Here is a 21,916-nt window from a genome sequence, read left to right as displayed (position 1 = left end):
TTCATGTTTTAAGAATTTGAGTATGAATTCTAAATAATTACAACACTAGATAAGCAGGTGACTGCTACAGCACCCTATTCGTGCCTATGATCAGTTGGAGTTCCGGCATCAGTGTTCAGGCTGTACAGAAAAAACAATAAGACCGGGTCACAATTTCATTCCAACACAGAAAATCCAAAATCCTCTCAATGAACTTCACTGAAAACAACAAAATGGCTTTAAGTATTTTGCTGCTATGCTCAACATTTGAATAAATCTGAGTGCAATCAATGTATTCTTAGATTTATCTTTCAATCATATTCATTGATAGGAGTTTCATTTTATTAAAAGTAAAATTATACAATGGTAAGCCTTTACTGTAGTTTAAAGCTTAATCTTACACTCTGGGGACAATATTGTCACTATAAAGATGGTGTAAATGATATCCCTTAACTGTAAGATCTGCTTATGAGCCCCATGTGCATATTCTACTGTTTTATAGCCTGTAGTGAAACACATGACTAGCTTAACAAGCAAGGCATTTAGAAAGGAGTTTTTCTCCCTTCACAGTTTAAAACATGAGTAAATATTCACACTATTTTCTGTGAGTCTAAATCTTTGTTAATGATTGTGGTTTTCCCACAGAATGGGATTTTCTTCCCTGATGGTATGGTTATTTAAAAATAACATGACTTTTTACATACTTATATCTGCAAGGCAGTGTTATAACTGCAGTGTTGTAAGCTAACGTTACCTCAATTCAAAATAATAAAGTAAAATACATAATTACCAAGAAACATGCTATATTTTTGAAGTTTTAAAATTGTGTTTAAAAATAAATATTTTTTCCCACCCCAGGGCTCATGTTTCCTTCCAGCTGTCTCACCACTTACTCACTTAGATGAACGATAGTATTTCCTTAAGAAGTAATAGCGTTCATAGTAGGCATAATTTGGTTTATCTATCTTTTGCGGGTAGGTAATTTATTTCTGAACTGATGGCTATATTTTATAAATGATTTCTCTTTCTAAGTGTTAAGCTTCGTGTTTTCTCTTAGTGCCAAAAATAAAGTTCCCTTTTAAAAGTTAGGAAAGTGTCATCTATTAAACAACTAGGTAAGATAACATCTGAAGCGTCATATTTTGCTAACCTGAATAAAAGAAAGATAAAAACAATGTGCTGGTTAACGTTTCACTTCAGTTGTAGGTGCAGCCCAAATAAAATATGGAAATAATTGTATAAACTATATTTCAATTTAAACATGTTCAGAATGTAGCATTCTGAACAATTTTAGTGACATTAGTTTAGGGTCCAATTACCTATATAAGTAAGTAGTATGAATGTGCAGTTACTAATTTGAGAGTAGCAAAAGTAACTGATTAAAAGAAAGGAGTAGGGCCCTCCCTGGTGCCTCAGCGGGTTAAAGCACTGCACTGAGAAGCTAAAGCCACTTCCGCATGAGTTCGATTCCCGCCTGCCCCGGAGGTGACCACATGGCGTGGCAGACCTCTCCTGACCGCGTGCTGCTCCCCTCAGCTGTGTACTTCGTCGATCTGCCTGTTCTGTTCCCCGCTCTATCTCTGGTGAAGCCTTTCACCGCCCCTGAGCCTCTGGCCTGTACCCCAGTTCTGTATGCACAAATAAATAAATCTTAAAAAAAAAAAAGAGTAGAGAATAAAATAGTATAGCACTTGAATCCTCTGTCTAGAGAAAGACTTTTTTAAACTTATTTATTCAGAAGAGTCTGGAGAGTATGTTTATAATATGGCACTTTGGCACTTTCATTTTTTTCTCTAAATTTATTCACATATTTTCTTACATTGTTGTGCATTTTTGTATAGTAATTGGTTTCTCCCCACAGGTGTAGTCCCTGTAGTTCTCCCTCCACCAGAGCCCCCGTGAACCATCAGCAGAATCCCTTGTACTCAATGTGGCACTTTTTGTTGAGTGGAGATTTTTTGAAAATAAAAACATTTAGCCTAATTCTAAAAAAAACAAAAAAAAACAACAACAACAAAAAAAAACTGTCGAATTTATATTTTAATTCAAATTAACACCAGTATAGGACATCATTCTTTGGCAAATGATATTATAATGGAATATCAACTTCATTTGCTCACTTTTAATTTACTGTTTTTAATTAAAGATTTGATTTCCCCATTTGCCGTTGTTTCCTATTTACTTCAAAGCCTCATCTTAAATCATGGAATATGGATATCCCTCTATTTCCACTTGGGGATAAAATATAGAAATATATTTATTATAACTATTTACTGAAGACTCTGTACTTTAAGGGAAGTTTTATACATTAATTATGAGCCAAATATTTCACCCTTACCAACCTCTACATATGCAATGCAAATGCCAACTTTATTGTATTTCATCGATCACACCATATATCTTGTCTTTCTCATACTTTTCAGAGTGTATGGACCTAACTTACACATGAGGAAAATTAATACACATTATTGTAAAATTCGGACAGAGAGAGGTTGACTGGTCAACCGAGACCATGACTGCTAGGCCGGTGCTGGTCTCAGTTCCCTGTGCCTCACAAAGATGAGTTATAAAATGACAATAAAAGTGCCTGTGTCCATTACACAAACCTGCAAATTTTGAGCCACAGTAAGAGCTCTAAAAGTACTTGAATTGTATTTTTCAACATGGATGAGGAGGAAAAGGAAAGGAAGGTAAGTAAAAATTTGTTTTATTAAACACTGTGTTGAGCCATATTAAACCAGTCTAAGCATTACTGTCACATGTGAGTTCCACATCCTTTAACTACATCTTAGTGCTGTGCTTTAACTCATTGCACCACCAGGGAGGGCTCTTAACTACTTCTTTTTTTTTAAAGATTTTATTTGTGCAAACAGAACTGGGGTACAGGCCAGAGGTGCAGGGGCGGTGAGAGGATTCACCAGAGACAGAGTGGGGAGCAGAACAGGCAGAGAGACAAAGTACACTGCTGAGGGGAGCAGCGGGCGGGTCAAGAGAGGTCTGCCACACCATGTGGTCACCTCCGGGGCAGGCGGGAATCAAACTCATGCGGAAGTGGCTTTAGCTTCTTAGTGCAGTGCTTTAACCCGCTGCGCCACCAGGGAGGGCCTTAACTACTTCTTAATGGAGATGATGGCCAGGTGAAAATTAGTAGCTGCCCTTTTACTAAGAAATCTTAGGCTACAATACCCAAAGTGTGTCATAAAGATCAAATTTATTTGAATTTTGTGTAGGGGGCATATTGGAAACATTTATTTTCTTTTTTATATTTAAAAAATTTTTTTACATCATTCTTCATTTTGTGCATTTTTTCATCTCAGTTGTAATCCCTATGGGCTTCCCACCACCAATTCACCCATGTGCCACCATCACTACAGTCCATTTAATATGGTGTGTAAAAGCATAATTAATTTCTTCTTTCTATATATGACTATTAATTTCTTTTGTGTTAAATTGATAGAAAACACAGTAATCCTTCATTTCAAATGAATAACAATATGAAATCAAAATACAATGGAAAAGGAAAATGGAAGTAATGGAAAAAGATTAATTGTTCCCTTGAAGAATGTTAAGAATGATGTCCATTATTTCCCACAGAAGGATGAAGTGCAGTTTCACGGTGCTTGTAAATTTTGAATTGCATGTTTTTGCCTTATTCATTTTGTGTTGTTACTCACCAATTAGTATTCATTAGTATTACTGGCATTCATTAGTATTATTTTATAGGAAATATGATATTGTGGAAGAATTAGTAAATAAAATATAAATATAAAAATGATTTCTTCAAAATAAAAAATTTGTGGAGATATGCAATCAAACATTTGCACCATTGATGTAAAATAGATTTGAGCATAAGCATGTGATTCACTACCAATCTTAATGTTTAGACATTAAACAAGAAAATCACTTAGGATGTAGTTAACAGATTGGGGGACTCCAGGCAAGTCTATAAAAAAGTCTAAAAAAAAATGTTCTTTAAATTCACTCCAATTTCCAAAATTGAATGTTGCAGGGGTATCATAAATGAGGAAGAAATTCCCTCCTGTAAACAAATAAAATTTTATGTTAATGTGCCATATTAAGGAATACTGGCCTAAAAATATATTACTGAGGATATGTTAAGGTCTAGATCAAATAGAGTTATGTGAGATTAACCACAAATGGAAGTTTTATTCAATTATTATTCCAGATTATTCACAGCTCTAAGTAGAAGTTTTAAATAGAAAAGGAAGATGGATGGTATTTGGGTAAGTTTTATAAGTATTACCCCAATCTCTGTAATATTTTAAGGGAGAAGTGATTATCAAATTATAGCTGTTTTATTGGAACAACCATGTAAACCAATACTAACTCAATAATATATTTTTTTGAAAAAAGTATAGCTGGTTTTAGACTGCATTGCTTATATACAAACTGGAGAAGCTTCCCCCCATCCCTTTTCTGTTGCATTGTTTTTCATAGGATAATTAAATAGTCTAGTTAAATTGACTAGCTAGCTAATTAACTATCAGAGATTTTTACAAGTATCAACTGACAGTGGGAAAAATGGGTGAGAAAGTTAGGATTCTGGTGCTTTTTTTTTTAATGGAATACTATTGAGTAATGAAAAAGATAAACTAACGCCATTCACGGCAACATGTATATAGCTGGAAGGGATTATGCTCATTGAAATAGGCTGGAAAGAAAAAAGAAAAACAGTAGATGGGGGCCCTCTTTGGTGGCGCAGCGAGTTACAGCACAGCACTAAGAAGCTAAAGACACCTCACCATGAGTTCACTTGCCCCAGAGGTGATCCACATGGTGCGGCAGACCTCTTCTGCCTGCCGGCTGTTCCCTTCAGCAGTGTACTTAGTTGATCTGCCTGTTCTTCTCCCCACTCTGTCTCTGGTGAGTCCTCTCACCGCACCTGCACCTCTGGCCTGACCCCAGTTCTGTATGCATAAATAAATACATTTTCTTTTTTTGAAGATTTACTTATTCATACAGAACTAGGGTGCAGGCCAGAGGTGCAAGGGGTGAGAGTGTTAAGGGGAAGGATGTCCTAAAGGAACTCTGCAGTCTTATGGACTCCACCCCCTACTCCTGCTTTCTGGACCCTACACCCTGTTCCAGTGATTTGAAACTACAACTCCCAGCAGTACCAGGGAGAGAACTGCGAGGACCCAAGGGCGGGGCTAGCAGGAATTCTGGGACATTTGGGGGATAAATAGGGCGTGATTGCCTCTCGCGCTCTCTCGCTTGGGAAGCAGCTCTCCTGACTTCATGACTCTGTGTGTTCAGTCAGCCTAGCTTTAAGTTATTCCACTTACTTTGTACCCTGCTCTCTTTCCCTGGGTTGTTTCCTATTCCTTTCCCCTTTTGTAAATAAACCCATTATTGAACCTTTTGTGTGTACCTGCAGTTTAACCGAATTGTGAGTGCGTAGGTGAAGCCCCACAGACAGGCGGCCCACTCCACTCTGGGCTACCCTGTAACAAGAGGATTCACCAGAGACAGATTGGGGAGCAGAAAAGGCAGATCAACGAAATACACTACTGAGGGGAGCAGCCAGCAGGCTAGGAGAGGTCTGAGGCACCATGTGGTTCACCTCCCAGGCTGGGGATCAAACTCATGCTGCCATGGCTTTAGCTTCTTACTACTTGCTTTAACCTGCTGCACTACCAGGGACGGCCCAATAGATACATCTTTTTTAAAAAATAGTAGAATGTTCACTTATATGAGGAATACAGGGGAACCAAACAAGGCATTAGGAAATAAATAATAAGAATAAAACAAAACAAAAATAAACAGACAACTGTCAATCAGAAACATTCTACAGGAGTGAGGGAGGGAGAGGAACCAAAAGTTGTGGGAAGAGCACAAGGGACCATGGTGATGGTGCATGGGTAAATTGGTGGTGGGGACTATGCCTGAGAAAAGAAAACAAATACTGTAAAAAATGAACAATAATGTAAAATATATTTAAGTAAATTGTATAATAAAAAGTAAAAAAGCAATACGTGTAGAAAAAAAAGATGCTTGTGTTTTAGAACCCATTATCAATGGCGAGCTGATTACCTTCTGTTGAATTAAGCCCTTACTTACAAAATGGGGAGTAGAGGTATTAATCATACTTTCACTATCACACAAGGAAAGTCCTAATGTAGGGTGTATGTGTTAAGAAAGGCACATAGAAAAGATTCTCTTTCTACTGGAATTGTTAGGGAGAGAGCTAACAGTCTTCATCTCGCTTCAACAACAGTTTGTGTGATGGACAAGAAAGCAGTCAAATTAAAAAAAAAACAAACAAAAAGCAGTTAAAACAATCAAATCCTTAAATGGAAAGGAGACTGGAGGAAAATTAGAAAAATGGTATCTGGAGTGTATTATTTGAGTTCCTGTATCTAAGCTCTGAATATACAAATGGAAGTTTCATTCACCCTGGAAGCTACCTTTTAAAAATAAACACCCTCTCCCTGAAAGAAAAAGTATAAAGTTCACTGGCCTATACAAATACTATATACTGACTTTATTTTTTTCTTTACTTAAATTCTAGGCTAGCAATTCCTCATTCCAGGAATAATCACCTTGGCAGATAACTTACACACATATATGAAGTCAATATTTAATAATTCTAGTTTTTTTAAAGTTGTATGACAACAGAATTATTGCCTTCTATGAACAGGTTGTATCCTTCTTTTTAAAAACACAAATATGGGGCCTCAACTGTGGCACGAGGGGTTAAAATGCAGCACTATGAAGCTATCTGCAGCCACTGTATCAAGAGTTTGATCCCCAGCCAGGGAAGTGACCCACATGGTGCAGCAGACCTCTCCTATCCCGCCCACTGCTCCCCTCAGCAGTGTTTTAGCATTATCTGTCTGTTCTGCTCCTTACTCTGTATCTGGTGAATCTTCTTAAGCAACCCCCCCCCCCAAACTCTGGCCTGTATCCCAGTTCTTGTATGCATAAATACATCTTTAAAAAGTAAAACATAAACACAAATATGAGAGTAAACATTAAAACTTAATCTTTGAATCAGAGAAAGGCTTTTTCTTTTGCATGTTCCTCAGGTATACCTGACTTTGTGCTGGGGTAGAGTAAACTCTAAGCCTAAAAAATGTATTGCATATGTAAAGAGGATGCAATATAAAGCAAACTGGTTAAGCACTCTTGAGTGAACTTAAATAATTTTTCCTAGATGATAGCCAGAAAGACCTGTGGATGAATTAATTCTACACACCACAAGATGCTAAGTAACAAAACAAGTTAGTTTGGCTTGCAAATCTCACTATCTTACTATCATGACAACTAGTTCCATCTGTTATATGAGTGAGAGATAGCTGTAATTGTGTTAGATCTGTAGGTGAGATATCATGTTATCATAACTAGTGTAACAATCTTTAAGTCATTGCAAATAGTCTGTTTAAGGCAGTGGTTAAGTGGTACAAGCTGCCTCGTGATAGTCAGGCTTAAAATTATGGACTATCATCTACTCTTCACATCTTCATAAGCAAGAACTGCAAGGAGAATGTATGCTGTAGTCTGGCAGGTGTTTATTTCATAGCAAAGAGGTATGACGTGGTCTGGGAAGCACCACTGATCAATACCAAGCCTCTGGAGTGTGCATAAAAAAAAAAAAAAAAAAAAAAAAAAAAACAAGAGAAACTTTCTTCTTAGGGAAGAAAGTAAAAAGTCTCAGTTCATCTAATGAAACTTCATTATAAAAATGCTACAGCTTTAGCCAGAGATGGTAGTAGCAGCTCTGTGTGTGCCAGAGTCTTTTTCCATTCTGCGACTGTAACAGGAGCCGGGCACGCAGTGGGACAAGCCAGTGAGCCTGCTGCCGGGCAGGGTGGATGTGCCAGCGAGGAGCAGGTTTTCAGACGTGCATGGCTTGGGGAAAAGGTTACTCAATTTTGAAATCTGGGCACCCTGAAAGGATTATAAGCCAGGGTAGACCATGGATTGGGACACTCAGACCTCTGAGATTTGCCAAGACACTCACTTCAGAAGCCCTGCACTTCCGATCTTTGAGACCTTCAGTCTCTGCCTCCAGTTTTCTGACTCCTGGCACTGAACTGTCACTAGCTGCTGCCTCACCCCTGGCCCCACGCCCGTCAGCCCGACTGCCTGAGCAGCGCTCCTGCTCCAGCTCTGCTTCCACATCACCTGCTGGTAGGTGTCCCTGGGCTCTGGAAGCTGTACACTGGTGCACGATCCTCCAGCACCACTTCAAGTAGCTGCCCAATGCTGCTTTATTCTCCATCTTGTCACCTGCTGACTATCACTGTGTGCTGCAGACCTGTGTCCATCCACCTTGAAAAGCTGTCCACTCGTCTCTAAGAGCTGTCTGCTTCCTCTGCTTCTCGGGCACCACCACCACTGCAACATCCAGCAAGACTGGCATCACCTCCTGTTGTTGCTGCTGCTGATGCTGCTGCTCACCCAAACTCAGGCTAGGTATTGATAGCTGCTGGTGCCACCTGGGAATGCCACCTGTGACTACCTCCAGTCACCATTAAGAGCTGGGTTCTAGTCTACCACTTATCACTGCGTCACCAGCTGCCAGGTCTCATTAAATTGATGCCATCTTGCATGAGCAGCTTTTGGTTTGGATGACTGGACACTGTGGACATGATCTGGGGTAGGACAGATAGCCGTTTATGGCCTTAGAAATTTTCCTTATCTCTCCCAAATTCTCCCTTGTAAATAGACACATTTGTACTCTGAATTTTGTCTTGCAGTTGTAAGCATATGGGTGAGGACCCAGCAGATATTTCCCAAGTTTGCACAGATTCATAATGGCAAGTACAGAGTTTCTCTGGGTAGGAAGATGCTCCCCTTCTCAAAAAGAAAGACTGAAGACGAAAGAGGTCCTACTTCCTACAATTTCTCTAATTTCTAATACGCTTGGTATTTCCACTTTGCAATGGAACTTTTCTACTGGACAGTTGGAACATAGTGTGTGTGCGCGCGCGTGTGTGTGTCTTCCTGTGTAGTGCAAGATATCAAAAAGAAAGGGCATTAATGATTGATGAAGTTAGGTCAGTAAGTAGTTTGTGGAAACCCTACAGATATATGTAAACTGCAGTGGGAGTTAGTAGAAAAACCTATAGGGAAATTCCATCTGCTCTTTTTAGTTTGTCTTGACATGTCACATACATGACCAGAAATCTCATGTGATTCATCTTTTCCAGTTCCATTACCTGCACCTCCCATCACTTTCATCGCTATTCTACTAAATTCTGTAAAGACAATCTCAGCCTATGTGTAATTGTTTTCAGTAAGTATTGACATAAGCTCCTTTGGACGAGTGTGATTCTAGGTTACCAAGTTTGTAGCAGAGAAGCTGGTAAGGAGGTTTTGAGAATCAAGGAAAGCTAGAAACTTTCAAATTGATTTTGAAAGAATGGGTAACAAGATACATAGTCATCTATAATTCATAGCAAAAATATATGTTTCAAGTTCTGCAGTATAAATATGTGTATACTAAATAAAGTTATAAAATATAACATAAAGATGTTAAAATTGTGTGTGCTGCTTTAAGAGTCAAGTGACACCAATCAGTTTATTTTTAATTCTTCAGTGGCATCTTCACCATGTGATGCACAGATGAGGTCATGCTTTCTGTATTTTCAAATTTTCAGTTTTATGCTCTCTGAATAAAGTCCCACAATTTTTTGTTGAATAAAAGTTGTTCACAAGAAAAAACAGACCTATTTGGCTTATGTTTTACATCAAATTTTGGCTGATTGTTGACATGTGTGTTGGATTTGATATCTACATCTTGAATGTTAGTAGCAAAAAGGGAAAATTTTCTAATTGCCCACCATATTTGTAGAAAAATATCATAGGAAAAATATATTCCAGTGTTATTTTTTTTTTTTTTTTGCATCTTAGTTAAACATCTAAGCAAAAAAAAAAAAAAAAAGCAAACAAATACTTTTCACAGAGATTGACACTCCTCCTACAAAAGCATTCTCAAGTTTTGTTTAATTTTACTCAAAACAAATGCAGTGGCAGAAATGTGAGCACTCTATCACTGTGTACTTGCACTGTATGCTGTTATCTTTCCTGAACCTTTTAATTTTATTTTATTACTGGAAAGTCAGTTATATATTGTTTGTTTTCTCAAATTAAGGAGATTCAAATTCTGGGTTTAATTTTCTATTATTATTAAGAAGATGATGTCAATTTTCCAAAATTTAGGAAACATGCACTTTCAACTGTACCAATAGACCCTAAAAATGAAATATAGTCACACAAAGTTAACTAAGGTATAAACATGCAAAGGAGAAATCTCCCTGCGATCATAAAAAGATGTTATTTTCTGTTCAGCAGTTCATGTCACTGCTGTTCATGCTAATTAATTAAAGGGGCTGTTGTTATAATGTACAAACAGGGAATCTGAGAAACTGAGAGGGCTTTTAGGTCTCCAAGTGAAGTTAAGTCAATCTGGGTGCAGGCAATCAAATGTAATGAAATCACTTGTCAGTGCTAAGCTTGCAAAAACTGCGAAGTTTGACTAGGGAGTAAAAGGATTATAATTAGATTTTTCAATAGGATAATAACTAAATGGCAGAAAACAGTAAAGAGAAAATATTACTTTGTTAGCTAATGGTACTGCTGTTCGGTTTTCATTTCCATCAGTGCACATGTAGTTGTGCTAATTTAATTTGCTTTTATCAGCAAAAATGTATGCACAAACTGTACTTGAATGTCATTTGCAAAAATCATTGATGTGAAGGTGCACTAAATGACATCCCTGTATGTTTACTTTTTATTAAGTGGAGATTAGTTGATAAGATAGTTGATGTTCCCTCTCACTAGTCTCCAACTGAGTGAGTTAAGGGAGTCTGGGTGGGAAGGTGTGAAATGTATATGTTGCACAGAATCCTCTAGCAATTGTAAGCTTTTAAAAGAGTGAGCGTATTTTGTTGTCTGATCACCTGAAATTATTTAGGAGTTGTCATAGACTTATAGATAAATAAAAGAGACACAGAAATTCTCTTATCAGAAGGTAGCTATATCTGATATCTTATTTGTCAAACAACATTTAACACACAAAAGACATGAAGTAAATAAGAGGCTTAGGGTACATGTAAGGATTCTAGTACATTGAGCAGTTTGTTTTACTAAACTTCATGTGAAAAGTGTCATAAAATGGTATATGACTATTGCTTCTAACAGTGTGCCAACAACATTCTCTAAGCCTTCTTGAAATTCTCTTGAAGAGACACCAAACTGGAACTAAGTGAAATTCAAAGGGGGATGACTAGGTGAATGGCAGAGTTCTAGCCAACTAAGCTACTTGCAACATCAAAAGAAAGAACTTCACTGATGCTGGAATTTTTTTTGCTGTGATAGAGATGAGTTTTGGAAATGGCATTCTTTTGGTATGTGTGAAAGCGACCCATACCAACAAAACTAGAAAATACTCTTCCAACTTAAGTGAGGAAATGAGGGAACAGGAAAAGATGAAATCAGTATCAAAATAAGTTAAAAAGGAACTATATAATATACAAGGACAAAATCACTAGAAGAACAGAAAGATGCATGCTATGTTTTCTAAGTATTACACATTTTCTAAAGTTTAGAGGTACACATACAAATAATCTTTCAATTCTGAGTATCTTGATTGAAAAGCTATTTTATTGGGGTTTCAGATAATTATTTGGATTGGTGAGTTATATTTAAGATTAGTTTTGATAATATTTTCAGGTATTTGGTCCCTTGACTAATAGAACAAAACATTTTGTTCAAAAATAATTTATTTTGTATGTTAAACTGTGATGTTACTGACATTTTAATATAAGGTTTTCACTTAAGTTTTGTAGTAAGTTTGATGGGAACTTTATCGTTTACAGTGCTTTACATGTTCAACTGAGAAAGGGAAGAATGTATACTTTTCCATTTTTATCACATTTCAAATGTTATTTAACATAATCTAATGTGAAGATATTTGATAAGGCATTATAACCCATCTTATTTTACTGTACATTAATATTAAGCACGCATCAAAGCAACCTGAGTTATAATGAAAATATTTAATTCACTTGCTCTAAAATAAGCCCTATTTCAGTCCTTTTAGAGGTACATCTAATTCTATGTTGAACCAGCAAAAGCTGGGAGAAATTCTTAAAACTGTGTTCAGTGAAAACAAATATTAAATATATCTTTAAGTTCAAGTTGATATTCAAGAAGCCTTGCTTATAGACTTCATTACAAAAATTGAACCAATTGCAGAATGAATATGCCTAATTGACTTTCCATAAATAAGGTAGCTGTTACTTGTTACATGAAAGTTAAGAAACTTTAGAACATTTGAAATGCTTTTACGCTTCTATATTTTCTGAAGCTGTCACAGAGAATGATTATCGTCTGATGAACCCAAGTGACTCTTTTAAACACATCTGGTTCTGTTGCCCTCATGTAGATCCAGTGGAAAGCTACTGATTATTTAAACATCCAGGAAGTAACATATCCATGGGTATCTTCCTTTGTAATAGTTAGGAGGTAAGTTTCACATGGAGATGTATTGTCTTGTTAATTAGAATGAGACTTATTTTTTCATAATAAGTGTGAAAATAAATAAGTCAACATACAAAGTGCTACAAAATTGCACCAGAATCACACTGGAAAACTTCAGAGGTGAAATTCAAATTTTACTTTTAGGTGCTTTTGACAGCTTTAGTGAAACTATATTGATTTGTTTGAACTACATTTTACTATTAAACATTGTTTAACTACATTTAAAATTTGAAGTATTTAAGCCTTCACTGGAATCCTGCAAATTACAAGTTGCACTCATTTCCGTATCTAGGCAGTTTCTAAAGATATCTAAGAGCAGCATGGGGATATATATATATAAATTTTGATGAGAAATGTTGTTTAGAACACTTAAAATATTGTAAGTTACAATTACTGCCCCTGTGATTTTTGAAAAAGTAATGAGATTTTAAAAAATACATCTGTACACTTCCCACTGGTAAATTATATTCACATTTATGTATTTTTTCAAAATGCCTAATGTACAAAACGTTCCTTAGCCAAACATATGAGAAATTTGTTCCCATTGTGTGCATACAATTAGTAGTATAACCTCAAAAAAACATTGCAGATTTCACTCTACCATAAATGAAGCAGACTTAAACTTATTTATTGTACTTATGTGAAGAATATCAACATAAGATGAGCATCCCTACTCCACCTGATGTCATGTATTTAGTTGCAGAAAGACTCGTGATTAACATATTAAGAATTTATAGAGAGAATCATGCTATTTACTGTACCTTGCATAGCAGTACTATCATGAGGAGTCCCACTGTTTTCTATTTCATTATCTGCAATTCTGGCATCTAAAAGAAGTGGCATTCAAGATTAATAGTTACAATTCTGGTTTTCCTCTTTCCATTTCAAAGAACAAATCCTAAACAATGATTTCAGTCCTATAGATAAAACAAGACTGTGGGTGGCATTTTTTGTCGTTTGTTTTTTTGTATGTCTATTTTTTTAATGGTAGGAGGGAGAATCATAAGCTGTAGCTGAATTCTACAATATATTTCTAGGTATACAGTAAATGCATCTTCATTTCATTCTTCAGAGATAAATCTCAGAGATATAATCTGTCCATAGAATTCTACAAACTATTAGGTAACATGCTTTGACTGTGGAATAAGAAAAAGACAGACATGGTATTTCATTTACAAATTTCAAGTCATTGTACAGAAATGGACAATGATATAAAATATAAATAAATGAATAAATAAAAATAAAATTGCAGTATGATTAAATAATTCTCCGTGCATCCTGCCAGTAAGAAATAGTTTCTTATTGTGTACAGATTTAGTGACAAATCAGTTTATGGATTATTGTTATGTTCATTTATATTAACAAAATATTAGATGTATGAAATGATATTAAATAGAAGATACCATAGTTCTAAAATATCATATATGAACTAATTTTATTGACATATAAATTTATATTATAAACATTTAAACTATATGGATTTATACCACCTTATACTATTAAACTGTGAATTGATAGTACTATAAAAAAAAGGAAGACACAGAGACAACTGCATAGATGGAAGTGTCCCACTTAAATGGAATATTTTCGGTTTCTAAGGTTTGACAGAGGAGATTCAATATCAAAACACGGGTTATAGCTTGTGGCATGGCTCTAAGGACAAGAGGATACCTGTATTGCTTGAAAAAACTTGAATAAAAGAAACAAGAGTTGGACTTGCATTTTCAATTTTAAATATGAAATGTGATTAAAAGCTATTCATCTACATGAAGCACAGCTTAATATGGGAATTTTTGTTTACACACATTTTCTAGGACACCCTTGGGTAATGTGATAACAGATGCCAGTGTATCATTCAAATTAATGTGAGAAGGAAATGATATGAAAACAAGGCACCCATCATGTTGTATAAACAGCTTCTTTTCCTTTATATTACAGAACATAGAGATAAAGGGGAGCCCATTTATGGCTGGATTTATAGATATGTGTAAAAAATGTCAAATTTTCTGAGAGTTAAAAGGTCAGGGCCTCAAATAATAAGAGTATTAAGAATATTTGTCCCTTTGCTGGTCAGAAATGTTATTTTTAACATAATCATGGCTGATGGCTCTCATGATAAGGTGCCCTGTCATATGAGATCTTAGTGTGTTATTTCTTACCCACTGTCTTCTGTGTTTCAGGGAGACATAGTTGTCATGAGTTAATAATCCAGCACTGTATGTCTACTGACTGTGATCATAGTGATTCAATACAGTCAATGTAAGAGAACTGAATGTTTGCAAGTAATTTAATTTTTTCACACTTTAGCTACTATGCAAAAATGCTTGAAGGAAAAAAAAAGCCTAGCAAAAACTAGGAATATTTGTACAAAACTCTTTATTCACTCTTCCTATAGGGGTAATGAATAAACCTCCTTTTAGTTAATGTTCTGTTACATACATGTATGGAGTGTGTGTTCATGTATATACAATGTTTAGCCTCATCCTGGTTATATACACATAACATTTAAATATATGTGCTTTCAATGTGCTATGAAAGAAAAAGTTGGATATTCTAGAATATGAAACAGTGTTGGAGGTTTCATAATTAAAAATGGGTTAAAAAAGCTTTGGAAGTTGAGAGATTTCATGACAAAAGTATCTCTTCCCAAGGAATCTTCAAGGATTTACCTAGAAAATCCTTTTACAACCACGCGTTCCATAGCCCGCAACACTGATGCAAACTACAATAATGGATCCAGCAACTTACACCTTATTAAAATGGAGTACACCAAACACCAATATGCATCCACATAAGTGGACCTAATACATTTCAGGTACAGGGAAGTTATTAGTATTACAACTTCTACTGTAAAAGTCAGCAGGATTTCCTTTTACTCCTAGGCTATTTTAATCTCCTTTAACAGGGGTTATTCTGACAAACTTAATTATGAACTAAATTACACCTGGAAAAATCCTACCCCTCCCTTTAACTCTTCCTTCTTTTCCTTTTTGAAATTGTTTTGCTTTATGTACTTTGAGTGTGAAAGTCCAAATCAATCATTACCTTTTAACATCCTCAGGCCACTCTCACCAGTTGTGGCTTGCTTAAGTGCTTGCTCAACCTGCTCCCGGCGCTTTGATTCAAATTCCAAGGCTTCCTGCAGTTTTCTCTTGGCTTTTTTCTCCTTCTTCAGGCGTTTTTGCATGGTAGCTAAAATGAAAAAAGCCAACAGTTTGCAAGAGCTTGGTCAATGAAATGCAGTTGCCAGCTTTGATGGATTATAAAATACAGATACAGATAGAGTAATATACATGTATCAGAGACATATGATTAGCTTCTTTTAGTTCCATTTCTCACAAGGCTGAACCAAAGAGTACTCAATCATACAAGTGGAATTCTTTTTGCTTTCACCTTTCAGTGTGTATGTTTTATAATACACAAGTATTTGTATGTAATGGAGTAGAGGATTATTACCTACTTTAACTATATGCATTTACTGATATCATAAATTATCAACCACTTAAATATCCTATTATCAATTTAATGTGATTCATATTTTAATAAGCAAAATATCAGTAAATATCTCTTGCATTGCAAAACACTACAGTATTCTTTAAAAGTTAGTGTCAAGTGTTTCATATGCTACCAACTGTAAGAGTAAACATCTATCTTTTAAAATATATACACAGTATCATCAGTCTTTCTCCTTATTCAAATGATATAGATACAAAATTCTTTATTCACTCTTCCTATAGGAGTATTGAAACAACCACCTTTTAGTTAACATTCTGTGTTATGCACGTACAGGCTATGTGTACATGTGTATGAAATGTTTATACATATAAATATATGTGCATTTATGTATATTTATATATAAATGCATGTATATATATATATAAATTTAACATATAAAATACATGTCTATGACGTTTTCAGCAATGATTAAGCAATTTATAAAAAACATAACACTATTATTTATTTGTAACCAGAAAGTGTAATGAAGAGCTAAAGAAAAACTAGAAAATTTAACTGCCCTAATGCATAATTTCTTCTAAATTCTGACACCTTATGATCTGTGATAATTTCTCAAATAGAATTACTGGACTCCAGCAATATACTGACTCATAGCAAGGATCTAAATAGACTGAATGTCATATTCTTCCAAAATCAGGTGTTTTTTAAATTACGATATTGACTTTACTACAATAGAAAATATCCAATGAATATTAAGCTAAAATTGCAAATTATGTGACAGGTTCAAAATATTCAACATTCACAAATAAAATACTTTGAACAGAATATATTAATTTTATGATAAATCTATCTCACAGTTCAATGTTTCTTTATATAAATAAATTTCAGCAACTTGAAAGTCAGCTACTAAGGTAAACTTACCTTCACTTGAGACACAATGGGAGACCTAAGGTAATAACAAAATGTAAATCTTGAAACAAAAACACTGACGCCAAGAATGAATGGCTCTGTCTTTTTGATGAAAGATAATTAAATATGACTAAACATGAAAATATCTTACTTATTAATTACATTTAATTATGATCACACAAATAGTGTTTAACAAATTACTTAATCAGAAATCTAGAATAATTCAATTAAATTTGATGACATTAAGATAAAATCACGTTTCCAGTAAAATTCTTGGTTTGAAAGCATTCTATATGAACATATTTTATATGTTGAAATTTATGCTTTTGTATTTTAAGCAATACCATAATTTACTACATTCAAATCATGTACATAAATAAGTAATAACTATCATTTATTTAGAATCCAATCTGTAGTAAGCCTGTTTCTGGGACTATGTCTCATTTAAATCTTACAACAACTCAGCAAGGAAAACACTACTATCATTATTTCATAGTGAGACCGAGTCTTTGGGAATTCAAGAAATTTTTCCAAGTTTACACTGCTAATTGTTTGCATAGTCTGGAGGTGAATGATCACATAAGCATTTGTTAGAAAGCCTGGGGATTATATTGTTTAAGGGCTAAGACAGGTGATATCCAAGCTCTTACACAGTTCTATTATATTATGATCTTAAGTGTTTGATCTGCAAAGAATATTACTGTGTATGTTTATATATGTTTTATTCAAGTAACACATTTTGGCTAGCAACAATAATGTAATGAGATAGAATGTTTACTTTGAATGTGAAATAATGATGTTTAATTTGGAAAAGGACAGATGAATTGTAGAATTATTGCTATATATGAAAACTACATAAAGTTTTATATATGTCCTTTGTATATATGTGTGTGTATATATATATATATACACAATTTTTACTGTTTACTTAGAGATGTTACTTTTCAACCAGAATATCAATATTCTCATTCTTTTCATTCATATGATTTCTAATAATGAACTCACCCTTTGCAACAGTAAGCTGAATATATTGGAGATACTTAGAAAATTACAAAGGAATTTAATCATCTTGTTCACTAGTTTGTTTTTTTTTTTGTAATAGATGAGAATACTGACATTTGTAAGGATGAAGTAGATAGCATCTCTAAATCAATGAAGATAATAGTTTCCCATTATTATGTTATTCATTAGATACAAAAAATTTAAAATAGTGTTTAACAAATAGTAAAGAGTTGTCAGCATTAGAAAACATTAGCTAGACGTAATAGTACTGATAGTAGTAGAGTAGTAGTGAAAGTAACAACAGCTTTAATAATGCCAATAATAAATTTATTGAATATGAATATTTCAAATTAAATTTGATAACAGATTCAATAGTCAATATTATACCTACACAATGTAGGGATAATAGTAATTAGAAAGCTAGATCTAAAGATTCTGTGAGAAGTTAGTAAACAAATACTTGACTAGGATTCTGAAAAATTAGAACCCAGTTTTAATATATGTAGTAGGTTTTCATAAGTCAATTTTCAGAATGTTATTATATTTAATATATGATTCATTAACTCTTTGGTAAAAGAAAATTCCCTACTAAAGGGTTTGTTTATATGATTGTAAGTAATAATTTATTTTATGTACCAAATACCAGAAATGAACAAGTTTTCCAAACTTTAAAAAACAATTTAGGCTTTATTTAGTACTTTTTAATGACTTTGGCAAGATAGGAAGATGAGACAATTCTTTTTAAATGCAAGTACATTCTTCATTTTCATTTGGCCTGGGACTAGGAATCCTAGGCCCTTAACGAAAATATACAGTCAGTATTCAATTTCTTGACACAGATTGTAAAAGATAAGATGCCACTTTTATATATAAAGTCCATGATTTCACTCAACCAGGGTCAATCTTTCTTGTTCAAGAAGGTATTATCCAGATATGGAATTTCCCTACCATTCTTTTCCTTTCCTTACTCTTAAGCTCTTACTTAATATTCAATAGAAGAATAAGCAGAAAAGGGAAATAATTGAAATTAACCACGTTATTTTGTGAAGGATTTTATGGTGAAAGTAAGGAAGAGGTGAAAACTGCTGATTTGACAAAGTTTTAAATTTTCTCTGGTACTGATCTGAACTAGTCCCATTGTCCATATCTGGAGATAATTAATTTTTGACCTATGTCGGAGTGTTAATTCAATTTGGGAACAATATTCCTCCACTGTCTCCCTTTAATCTTTATTCTTATTTATGCTCCTGTAACTCAGTCCTCATCAGCACTGCCTGAGAGGAGTCTCCTTTTACCTACTTTCCTTGTTTCTAACCTTAACACAACCCCCTCTGTTTGATTCCCAATACCTAAGTAGTCTTAACTGAAATCAGACCAGCTCAATCATCCACCTGCATTATTTAATACTCCCTATAAGCTATAAGACAAAGCCCAAGCTAATATTTACATGGTTAAAATGATCTTCATAATTTAGCTTCTTTATCTTTCTGCATCATCTTCCCCCGTTCACTTTATAAAATTCAAAGCCCCAGCAAAAACAAACCATACGCAGTTGTCTTTATACAGGCTTCTTGCCTCCATGCCCATGAGCACTGATACCTCTGTCTAGAATGTGCAATCATGCACATTCTTAGTCAACTGATTCTTCAAGACTCAGGCTCTGGTGTGAGAATAAGGGAGCCTTTTCCCACCATCTGTCCCTTCACCAAGCTGAACTACCTAGCCCCTTTTTATATATCCAGGCATAATAAGTATTGATTCTCTTGCCATTTTATGTTGAAATAAACTGGTTGTTCCAGCCCTCTAAAATATAAACATCCTGAAATCATGGACTCAGTATTATTTATTTTATAACACCAAATCTAGCACTGTTCTTGACAATGAGCAAGTATTTCACATAGAAGGATTGTTTTGATGATCTAAATCCAAATGTATATTTGTAAATTCAGAGAGAAGTAAGAATATTCACCTTTCCAAATATGCAACTGACCTTAAGTTCAGATCAAATTCATTATTTTTTAATGCAAAGAAAAACAGCATTATCAATCCACCTTATGGGTTACATATAGTATTTGATTCTTAGCTTGTTAATTGTTTTCAGCAGTTCTAAGTTACCTCTGAGATTATTTCTATCACCATTGAAAATATCCTTAACACATTTATCACTCAGTAATTGAAACTGTTAAACTTACTTCTGCTCTGCAGCTCAACAGCAAGTTGTCTTTCAAGATTTTCTCTAATTTCTCTTTCTCTATAGAGCTCCATTCGCAGTTCCTTTTTTTCTTGCTGAATCTGTTTTTCCTGGATGCGTGCATTATCCAAAGCCACCTTCAGTAGACCCTATCAAAGTACAGCAAATGACATGCAGTTCATCTTACCTGTTATAACTTTTCAAATAGGAAATAATTTATGTAGGTGCTAATGTCTTGTATTACATTTATTTTGTTTATAGAAATATTGTTGACCTGAATGTTGGTCAACAGAGTCTCCACAGAGGACAGACTATCAGCAAAAATGAATGGTCCTGGGAATCCAGGAGGCAATGCCTGCCCAGGAGTCAGCTGGATCTTGTCCAAGGGTGATTTCATCATTGGGATTTGAATAGGTGCCTCTTCTGAAAAAAATAAGAAAAGCTAATATCAGAAGGTTGAAAATAACCAGCTCACAAATTTTACAATGTTTCTTTTACCACTAATATCATCCATACATATTTCTGCCTAACTATAATGATGGGCATCATACCTACCACTAAGTTGCCTCTAATTTCTCAAAATGCCTTAGTAAAGAATCAATGAAAATGAAACAATGTTTAATGCTTAAAGAGGCACGAAATTTGGAAAAAAAATCCAAGATATGTTTAGGAATATACCTCTAAATAAAATAATGGAAACTCTTCCCGGAAAACATAAAATACTTTTGTTTTCTCTTCAAATGTATCTGCATATATATGTATGTAGGTGTGGATGTATGTGTCATCCATGTCCACTCTTTTCGATAGGTTTATAGAGGTATAATTTACATTCAATAACTTCAGCTTCTTTACATGTATTCATCAATGATTTTGGTCAATTTAGAGTTGTGCAGCCATCACTAGAAATCCACTTTATGTCTCAATTACCTCTCCACAAAAAATACCCATTTACAGTGAAGCATCTTTCTCACTCCTAGTCCCTGGCAACCACTAATCAATATACTTTCTGTCTCTATAGGATTGTCTTTTTTGGATATTTCACAAAAATAGAATCCTACAATATGTGGTCATTGTGTGTCTAGCTTCTTTACTTAGTTTAATGCTTTTGCGATTCATCCATTTTCTAGCATGCAATAACATTTTATTTATTTTTTCTTGTTGGAAACTATTGCACGGATTCACTTACTTTTGTTTACTCATTAAACAGTGTATGGGCATGTGAACTGTTACCTTTGAATAATATATTTTATGAAGAAATACTGTATGTTGTGAAAAACAAGTTGTGTATTTTGTGTCCCCTTTTATTTTCACATTACCACTTCCTAATTCTCAGTGTCTTTTCTTTTTTTAATTCTCAGTGTCTTAATTGATTCACTTATAACTTCAGATGAAGAGATATCAATAGAAGTTTTACCTAATGGTTCAGATTTTTTTTGACACACACATACAATACATATATAACTGAGTGTAAATATACTATACATTACATATCATTGTAGATAATATATAATCTCTATAAGAGGCATCTACTCTTAATTTGAGAAGCCCAACTGTTTAGCTATTTACTTGCATTCTTATGGACAATCTTCTGTGAGATGTATGACACAGTAAAGTTTCCTCTACAGTTAGGGATGGGAGATTTTTTTTTCTTTTTTCTTTTTTTAATTATTACAAAAGTTTATTTTTACATCATTTTGCACATTTTTTTCTATTCAAAGCTGTGTTTTATTTATTTCTTTTTTTAATTATTACAAAAGTTTATTTTTACATCATTTTGCACATTTTTTTTTCCATCTCGATTGTAATCCCCGCAGGTTTCCCATCACCAAATCACCCCTGTGCCACCACCATAGTCCCGTGCATTTCCCT

The 21,916-nt window shown here is 34.4% G+C and overlaps 1 protein-coding gene across 2 annotated transcripts in view; it reads right to left on the bottom strand.

Moving 5' to 3' along the window:
- The window catches only part of DACH2 (dachshund family transcription factor 2), a 461,558-nt gene that overhangs the window by 4,581 nt on the left and 435,061 nt on the right, over positions 1-21,916 (bottom strand). The window contains exons 7-11 of one of the 2 annotated variants that reach the window (XM_004685628.1): positions 20,322-20,470; positions 20,049-20,196; positions 15,535-15,681; positions 13,251-13,316; positions 74-120 (exon numbers count right to left, since the gene is read on the bottom strand). In XM_004685628.1, coding sequence (XP_004685685.1) covers positions 116-120; positions 13,251-13,316; positions 15,535-15,681; positions 20,049-20,196; positions 20,322-20,470 — 515 coding nt within the window. In that variant the 3' untranslated portion in view covers positions 74-115. The remainder of the gene's footprint in view (positions 1-73; positions 121-13,250; positions 13,317-15,534; positions 15,682-20,048; positions 20,197-20,321; positions 20,471-21,916) is intronic. The other variant, XM_004685627.1, reaches the window with a different exon arrangement.

This window comes from Condylura cristata, unplaced genomic scaffold (assembly GCF_000260355.1).
Source record: "Condylura cristata isolate star-nosed mole 26May11 unplaced genomic scaffold, ConCri1.0 scaffold00019, whole genome shotgun sequence".
Lineage (NCBI taxonomy): Eukaryota > Metazoa > Chordata > Mammalia > Eulipotyphla > Talpidae > Condylura > Condylura cristata.
The sequence above is the reverse complement of the archived record's forward strand: the minus strand, read 5'-3'. Positions and strand labels throughout refer to the sequence as shown.